Here is a 9358-nt window from a genome sequence, read left to right as displayed (position 1 = left end):
ATTATAATATTACCATTTCATTATAGTGAGTTGAGTAACAGTTACTGTAGACTCAGGTCCGACCGCCCTGCAGCACTGATATATGCCTTGCTCAAGGGCACTTACAGAAGACGTTGCAGGAGAGAGTTAGCACACACACGCACACACATGCGCGCGCCCGTGCACGCATGCACGCATGCATGCACGCACACACACACATATTCTTATCACCTACAGTGATTAAGAGCTATTGTACACATGGACTGGAACCTGTGATCCTCTGAAGACCAACTCCCTATACCCAGTGCACCAGGGAGCATGACACATGATTTTCATACATGGACTAGCCACCATGTACCTTAACTCCACTGAAAATGTTTGTGCCATACAGTATGTTTGTAGATTAGATGAGATGCTTGGTGCGAGAGCACCAGAGCAGCACACAAGGAACAGCCTCCGCGAGCCACAGGAGGAGCTAGTGGGCCACGAGCCCCACAGCCCCCCACACACTCCAGAGGACCTTGGTGAGACGCAGGAGGACCCAGGCCAGGAGTCACCCCACAGTGCCCAGGACCTCAACGCTCGGGAGGCCCTAGCTCCAGACATTCCACAAGACCAAAAGCGGGTTAAGTGGCCTCCTGCTAGTACAGTGAATGAGTGGCAGAAGCTCGATGATGACCTGGATGGTATCCTGGAAGCCACAATGAAAGGAGGGGCAAATAGGAAACTTCAGATCATGGCCACCATGGTCATCAGCATCGCCACGGAGAGGTTTGGAACAGTTGAGAAGCGTGCTGCTGCAAACCCTTACTCCAAGAACTGCAGGGCAGAGAAGATCTCACAACTGAGACGGGAACTCAGGGACCTGAAGAACCAGTTGAAGAGGGCAAGTGAGGACCTGAAGCCAGGGCTGGCAGAGATCCGCTGTGTTCTGAGGAAGAAGCTGCTAACCCTCAGAAGAGCAGAGTGGCACAGGAGACGGGCAAAGGAAAGGGCTAAGAGACGCGCTGCATTCCTAGCTAACCCCTTCGGGTTTACCAAACAGCTGCTAGGCCAGAAGCGCAGTGGACATCTAAACTGCGCAAAAGAGGAGGTAGACTCATACCTCCACGAAACGCCCTGAGGGAGGAGGACCTAGGTGAGTGCAGAGACCTAATCAAGCCACCTGAGCCAGCTTCTGAGTTCAACATAAAGGCCCCCACCTGGAATGAAACTCAGTCTGTGGTCAAGGCTGCAAGGAACAACTCAGCTCCTGGACCCAATGGTGTACTCTACATGGTGTACAAGAGGTGCCCCAAGCTCCTGAACCGTCTGTGGAAAATCCTAGGGGCAATCTGGAAGAGAGGGATCGTCGCTCACCAGTGGAGATCCGCAGAAGGGGTGTGGGTTCCGAAGGAAGAGAGGTCTACCACCATCAAGCAGTTTAGGACCATCTCGCTGCTCAATGTCGAGGGGAAGATATTTTTCAGTATCCTTTCCCACTGGCTGTCGGACTACCTACTTCGGAACCATTACATCGACTCTTCAGTGCAAAAGGGTGGGATCCCAGGGGTACCAGGGTGCCTGGAACACAGCGGCGTAGTGACACAGCTGATAAGAGAGGCCCGAGAGGGGAAAGGGAACCTATCTGTGCTTTGGCTGGACCTAGCTAATGCATATGGTTCAATACCCCATAAGCTGGTGGAGGTGGCATTGGAGAGGCTCCATGTCCCAGGTAACATCAAGGCCTTAATCATGGACTACTACAACAGCTTTCACCTGAGATTCACTTCTGGTACAGTTACATCAGAGAGCCAACGGCTTGAGAAAGGGGTCATCACTGGATGTACAATTTCAGTGATTCTCTTTGCCTTGGCCATGAACATGCTGGTCAAGTCTGCCGAGCCGGAGTGCAGTACCAGGATGCAGATGGATCCTCCAGGGCTTGGAGAAGCTTACCACCTGGGCCCGTATGCGCTTCAAGCCAGAAAAATCCAGGTCGCTAGTCCTAAAAGGAGGGAAGGTGACTGACCGGTTCAGCTTTTTCCTTGGAGGCACCTAGAATCCATCAGTCACAGAGGAGCCTGTGAAAAGCCTGGGGAAGATCTTTGACTGCTCCCTGAAGGATGCAGCCTCCATCAGGGCCACCAATGAACAACTCAAGGGCTGGCTAACTGCAGTGGACAAATCAGGCCTCCCGGGAAAGTTCAAGGCATGGGTGTACCAGCATGGCATCCTGCCCAGGATACTATGGCCAGTACCGGTTTATGAATTTCCCATATCCACCGTGGAACTGTTTGAGCGGAGGGTCAGCAGCCACCTCTGACGCTGGCTGGGGCTCCCTCGGAGTCTCAGCAGCCTCGCCCTCTACGGCAACAACAACAAGCTGAACCTACCACTAAAGGGCCTCACGGAGGAGTTCATGGTTGCCAGAGCAAGGGAGGTTCTCCAGTACAGGGAATCGAAGGACCCAAAGGTGGCTCAAGCTGGCATCGAGGTGAGGACAGGCAGAAGGTTGAGGGTGCAAGAGGCGGTGGACCAGGTTGAAGCTTGGCTGTCCCACAAAGAGCTTGTGGGATCTGTAGCCACCGGCCGGGCAGGTCTAGGAACTGTACCAACAACCCACCTCAGCAGGCTCACAGGCAAGGAAAGGTGGGATCGGGTCCAACTTGAGGTGCGGGCTGGAGTCAAAGAGCAGCGTTCAAGCCAGTGGGTGGGGCTAAGGCAGCAGGGCCCGTGGACCAGATGGGAGGAAGCCATGAACAGAACAATCTCATGGACGGAGTTGTGGAAGGCTGAACCGCTCCGCATAAAATTCCTCATCCAGTCTGTTTACGACGTGCCTAGCCCGTCAAACCTCTTCCTTTGGGGCAAGGTTGAAGCTCCATCATGTACCTTGTGCCAGGGAAGGGGAACACTGGAGCACATTCTCAGCAGCTGTCCTAAGGCACTTGGAGATGGTCGCTACCGCTGGCGCCACGACCAGGTGCTGAAGGCAGTTGCTGAGTCCATCCAATGTGCCATCGACCACAGCAAGCACTTGCCACCACCGAGGCACAGGACAGCATTTGTGAAGGCCGGGGAAAAACCTCCTGCCCACCCAAAGGCCCAAACAGGACTGCTGGGAACAGCCAAGGACTGGCAGCTGAGGGTGGACTTACAAACAGCTGAAGTTCCCCGAGAACATCTTGAAGACCAGCCTGAGACCAGACATAGTGGTGCAATCAGAGTCTTCCAAGCAGGTCGTCATGGTGGAGCTGACGGTGCCTTGGGAGGAGAGGATGGAGGAAGCAAGTGGGAGGAAGAGGGAGAAATATGCAGAGCTTGTGGAGGACTGCCGTAGAAGGGGGTGGCGTGCAAGATGCCTGCCCATTGAAGTCAGGGGAAGGGGCTTTGCGGGGAAGTCACTCTGTAGAGCCTACGGTCTCCTAGGCATCACAGGGGCAAGGAAGAGGAGAGCCATCTGCTCAGCTTCAGAAGCTGCTCACGATGGCTGTGGATACAGAGGGACAAGACGTGGATGAGCGCTTCTTGGACACAGGCCGGGAACTGATCACTCCCGGTTGGGTCGCCTGGGTGATTAGGGGGTATGAAGTTGAAAGATCCGAAACCCCCTGAGAGCCCAGGTACTATCACTGATGATGTGTCCAAGATCCTGCATCACAAGATGTATCTAAACAACAACTGTAGAGTATTCAGACGGTGCCATCATCAATACAATCTTGGTAAGAAATGAATGCAACACTGGATAGATGTTGTGACATTGCAGACAATTCCACAGTAGATGTGTGCCGTAATTAAATCTGAAGGCCATTCAACGACATGTTAGTGAGTGAGTATAACGATTTTTAGGTGACGTTTTTTGGGCAAGTAGTGTTGGGGTTGTATCTACTTTGCGTGCTAGAGCGCCCCCTTTCTTCACATGGCCCAAACATAATAGTCAGCTTACAGCCACATCCTTCCGACTGGTATGGGATTCAAACCTGAGGATCTGAGGATCAACTGCCCATTCCGGAGGGCAAAACTGTCTGTGAACTGTGATACATTAGTAGGTCTACATTAGTAACTGTAATACACTTAGCTTTGCCATTAGCAAAAGCGACATACTATTATTTTAGTCCCTTAAAGGAGAAGTCCAGTTTTTTTAACATTAAGGCCATTTTCTGGGTGGTCTGCAATGTTTTAGAGTCCCCCTCACCGTTTATTTCATGTTTGCTGCAGTCTCTGTTATTTGGCTGATTTGGATTTGATTTCAACCAGCTTTAGAATGGCCGTCTATGAGCACCTGCAACTCTGTTCTTAAAATCACCTTAGGTAATGATGGAAAGCTCGCACATCCACAGGAACGTCTGACCTGGGAGCAGGACCACAAGTGACTTGATGATAGTGAGAAAAGTCCGCTGACGACCAGGATTTCTTTTGCTCCCAAAATTTATTTTTGCGTGACGTTTCGGGTTTTACCCCTTCTTCAGACGAGACAATACATAGAAAGTACACCCCATATATACAAATACCAGGTGATCACATGATCCCATTGCAGGTGTTAACAATTGCTATGAATAAATTGGCTCACAAGTCCCACCACTCATTGCTCACAGAGCTGATGACATCACACATATTACAAATGACACTCCCCTACACACACAGGTGACACTATATACATATGTTCATATACAACCGGAAAACCCATAAGGAATGCTAGATTGTGAAAAAAATAAATAAAAATAAAAAATAAATGAAAAAAAGGCAAATATGCCTGAAATACCATTCCCCATTATATACATGTTTGGCAAGATTAGTCAAAAGTGTTGGCACAAGTGATATTAAGTCCATCACGGGGGCATGTGAAGAGAAGTCCTTTTGCACACAGTTTCAGGAGACACCACATCACATATGCATAACGGAGGGCCGCAGCAGTGGAGGAAAGGTTCCCTCTCTAGAGTCACAGGTTGGCGGCAGGAGACACCACATCTAGAGTCACAGGTTGGCGCTGGGAGGCCGCGCATCTAGAGTCACAGGTGGGCGCTGAGGGATACTATGTCTGGAGTCACAGGTTGGCGCTGAGGGATATTAAATCTAGAGTCACAGGTTGGCGCTGAGGGACCCCATCTCTAGAGTCACATGTTGGCGCTAGATCTAAAGACCAGGAGCTAGTAAGATTGGATTCACAGGAAAGGTCTCAGGTCAAAGTCTTCATTTAACCCTCTAGGAGACAGGGTCCCCAATGTGTATATCCAGAATGCTTCTCTCTTTAGTAGAAGGGAATTCACATCCCCTCCACGACTTGGGCACTTGACATGTTCAATGCCTATGTACCTGAGAGTTGAGACGTTGTGTGAGGCAGCTGTGAAGTGAAGCGCCACTGGACTCTTCTCGTTGTGGTTGCGGATATTCGACCGATGTTCAGCTATCCTGGTTTTCAAGCTCCTGGTTGTTTTTCCAATGTAGGCCAGCCCACAGGGACACCTGAGCATGTAAATGACATTGTTAGTGTTACATGTAATCACACCTTTAATGCGCAACTGTTTCCCTGTGAGGGGGTGATGAAAGGTCTTAGTCTTGATAGTGAAATTGCATTGGGCACACTGGCCACATTTGTAATTGCCTTGGGGAATCTGCCGCAGAAAATGTTCTGGTTGGGGAGGGTGGTGGGCTTTCACCAGTAGGTTCCTCAGATTGGGTGGTCTTTTGAATACCACCCTTGGGGGTGATGTGAAACAGCTTAGAGAAGGGTCAGATGTGACTATATGCCAATGCTTCTGTATAATTGACTGAAACTCATGGCTGAGCGGTGAATACTGTACTATGCAGTTTACGCGGGCTTCTGTGGCTTTGCGTCTTGTGGTGTGTAAACAGTCTGTTTGGGACATACCGTTGAAGCGCCTCCTAGCGCTTGTGATCCACTCAGGCTTGTACTGTCTGTCTCCGAACCGGGCCTCCAGGTCCTGGGCTTCCTTCTGAAAGTCCTCGTCTTTGCTGCAGAGCCGTCTGATGCGGCTAAACTGTGAAATGGGTAAACTTTTTTTCAGTGGAACTGGATGATATGAAAGGCCGTGTAGGATTGAGTTTTTGTCAGTTGGCTTACGGTAAAGAGTGGTACCTAAGTGTTCTCCATGCCTATACACCAGTATGTCTAAAAAGCTCATTTGATGTTTGCTGTATTCCATGGTGAATCTTAAGTGTGTGTTACGTGAATTTATGTATTCGTGGAATGTTTTGAGCTGACTCTCTGTACCTTGCCAAATAAAGAACACGTCGTCGATGTAGCGTTTCCAGTTAGTGATGTGTTGAAGATGAGGGTTGCATTCATCCCAGATGTGTTGCTGTTCAAAGAGGCAGCAGTACAAGGAGGCGAAGCTCGGGGCCATCTTCGATCCCATGCTGGTCCCTGAGATCTGCAAGTAGAAATCCGATCCAAACATGAAGTAATTAAACTTAAGGACTATTTCAATTAGGTCCACAATGCATTGTGTGGGGGGAGTGCAACTGGGGCGCTGGTTCAAGAAATGTTCGGAGGCCTGTAGGCCACCTCTGAACGGTACATTGGTGTAAAGTGACTCAATGTCCATAGTGACCAGAAACATCTCCTCCACAGGCATAGTAATGCTCTGGAACATCTTGATGCACTCAACTGTGTCTTTGATGTAAGAAGGGAGGGAGGTGACTAGCGGTTGAAGGAAATGGTCAACGAAGGCAGAAATGTTTTCTGTGAGAGACCCTATGGCAGATACTATCGGCCGTCCGGGGGGTACATCTGTAAATGTTTTATGTATTTTTGGAAGAGTGTATAGAACGGGTATCACTGGGGTGTTGACAGTCATGAAAGCATGCTCACGTTTGCTGATGTGATTGTGCTGCAGTAATGAATTCAAATGGGTGTGAATGGTGTCTTTAAATTTCGTAGTGGGGTTGGATGTCAACTTCTTGTAAAAAGTGGTGTTGCCCAGCTGCCTGGCTATTTCACCTTCATAAGCCTAGCGATCCAAAATGACAATCCCTCCTCCCTTATCCGCACTCTGCACAACCACGGTTCTGTCTTTTTGTAGGGCACGTAGTTCAGCCCTTTGTGATGAAGTGAGATTGTCAGCTACCTTATACTCTTTCCTTTTAGACATGATGGTGGTTACATCCTGTTCGACCAATCTGCAATATGTGTCTAGTGATGCATTTCTCCTTTTAGGGGGAATGAAGGTGCTTTTACCTCTGAATGTGGTAGTCGAGTGATCATTCTGCTCTTCGCTGGTCTCTGGGGTTGCTGCGGCGGCTCCCAACTCTGCATTGTGGTCGGTTGGTGTTGGTGTAGCACTGAAACTAGGACGGGAAGATGAATTGAAGAATTCTTTTAGTCTGAGTGTCCTGAAAATTTTTTGGAAGTCAACCATTGTATTGAACTCGTTACAGTGTGTTGTAGGCACAAACGAGAGGCCTTTGCTTAGTGCCGTTAAACAATCTTCCGTGAGATTTTTACTGGAGAGGTTAATGACATTGGTTACCTGTGGCTCTTGGCGTCTCTTCTTTTTTAGCGACCGTCTGCACGGTTTCTTTGTTGTTTGCCTCGTGGTGGTAGGCGTCTTTGTCCTTGGTTTGTTCTGCCCCCTAAAAAAGGACCACTGGTTTGAGAGAAGTTACTGGATTCTGACTCGTATTCGTCCGTGGTGGTCATCACCTGCTGGGAAGCGCGCGTGTTGCGATGTCTTCTCGCTGGAGGTTGTTGTACAGAGCGAGTTTTTGGTGTTGGATTTCTCCACTGGTAGACTCGGCCACGTTCGTAGTCCAGTGTGTCGCGTTCGAACTTCCTCCTTTTTGACACTGTGATTTCTTTGGTTAATTCTTGTTTGTGTTGCTCACATTCCTCTAGTTTCTGTTTGAGTATCACTGGGTCATTCACTTCCGTGCCAAGTTTAGTTTTGAGTTCTGAAATCTCGTCGCGTACTGTCGCGAGGTTAGCTGTAACTTCCTGAATCGTCAGTGCCATCAAATCAAATGAGCATTTGTTTAGAATTGCAGTCCATTGATCACAGAAGTTGGAGTTATCCTTACCCATGATTGGGCCCTTATTGATTCGTAAGCCTCTAGGTATTCGTTTGGCTCGCATATAATCACTCAATGTCACTGCATGTAGGAAGAGGCGTGTTTCTCGCTCCTCTAGTTTTTGTAATGATTTCGTAGTCAGACCTGAGTTGCTCTGTGCAGTGGCGTTGTTGAAAAGCGAATCCTGTAGGATGATCCGTGTGTAATCTTGTTGGGTAAATTCAAACGTGGCAGATGTCGCTGGATCCATTGGATAATAGTTGTATGGCGGTTGTGAAGCTCAAGGTACGGGAGTCAATCAAAGGTAGATGGAGTGCAGAGCAAAGACAGAAGTTGAGGTAATGATGGAAAGCTCGCACATCCACAGGAACGTCTGACCTGGGAGCAGGACCACAAGTGACTTGATGATAGTGAGAAAAGTCCGCTGACGACCAGGATTTCTTTTGCTCCCAAAATTTATTTTTGCGTGACGTTTCGGGTTTTACCCCTTCTTCAGACGAGACAATACATAGAAAGTACACCCCATATATACAAATACCAGGTGATCACATGATCCCATTGCAGGTGTTAACAATTGCTATGAATAAATTGGCTCACAAGTCCCACCACTCATTACTCACAGAGCTGATGACATCACACATATTACAAATGACACTCCCCTACACACACAGGTGACACTATATACATATGTTCATATACAACCGGAAAACCCATAAGGAATGCTAGCTTGTGAAAAAAATAAATAAAGATAAAAAATAAATGAAAAAAAGGCAAATATGCCTGAAATACCATTCCCCATTATATACATGTTTGGCAAGATTAGTCAAAAGTGTTGGCACAAGTGATATTAAGTCCATCACGGGGGCATGTGAAGAGAAGTCTAATCTTGCCAACATGTATATAATGGGGAATGGTATTTCAAGCATACTTGCCTTTTTTCATTTATTTTTTATTTTTTATTTTTTTTTCACAATCTAGCATTCCTTATGGGTTTTCCTGTTGTATATGAACATATGTATATAGTGTCACCTGTGTTTGTAGGGGAGTGTCATTTGTAATATGTGTGATGTCATCAGCTCTGTGAGTAATGAGTGGTGGGACTTGGGAGCCAATTTATTCATAGTAATTGTTAACACCTGCAATGGGATCATGTGATCACCTGGAATTTGTATATATGGGGTGTACTTTCTATGTATTGTCACGTCTGAAGAAGGGGTAAAACCCGAAACGTCACGCTAAAATAAATTTTGGGAGCAAAAGAAATCCTGGTCGTCAGCGGACTTTTTCCTCACTATCTTAAAATCACCTTAAACATTTGTTTTCGAAAGTCTACAGCTCACAAAGTGGTTAGGGGTGTTCACTAGCAGTC

At 48.0% G+C, this 9358-nt stretch overlaps 1 protein-coding gene and 1 pseudogene across 2 annotated transcripts; one reads left to right on the top strand and one right to left on the bottom strand.

Annotated features, from left to right (window-relative positions):
* Positions 1-472: 472 nt before the first annotated feature.
* On the top strand, positions 473-3511 carry LOC134454973 (uncharacterized; annotated as a pseudogene).
* A 1582-nt stretch (positions 3512-5093) lies between these two features.
* On the bottom strand, positions 5094-7921 carry LOC134454972 (uncharacterized). Of its 2 annotated transcripts, XR_010035955.1 has the most exons (5): positions 7452-7921; positions 7160-7269; positions 6194-6353; positions 5831-5960; positions 5094-5424 (listed from the first exon to the last, which is right to left on the bottom strand). XR_010035955.1 is itself a non-coding variant. In XM_063206051.1 (4 exons), the coding sequence occupies exons 2-4, from the start codon at positions 7235-7237 to the stop codon at positions 5378-5380; spliced, it is 648 nt and encodes a 215-aa protein (XP_063062121.1). In that variant the 5' UTR covers positions 7238-7269; positions 7452-7921; the 3' UTR covers positions 5094-5377. The 2 variants fall into 2 exon arrangements, 1 of the variants encoding a protein (XP_063062121.1); XM_063206051.1 differs by having other exon boundaries at positions 5831-6353.
* Between the last annotated feature and the right edge of the window lie 1437 nt (positions 7922-9358).

Source organism: Engraulis encrasicolus, chromosome 9, assembly GCF_034702125.1.
Source record: "Engraulis encrasicolus isolate BLACKSEA-1 chromosome 9, IST_EnEncr_1.0, whole genome shotgun sequence".
NCBI classification, from domain to species: Eukaryota; Metazoa; Chordata; class Actinopteri; order Clupeiformes; family Engraulidae; genus Engraulis; species Engraulis encrasicolus.
This window is presented reverse-complemented; position numbering and strand designations above follow the sequence as displayed.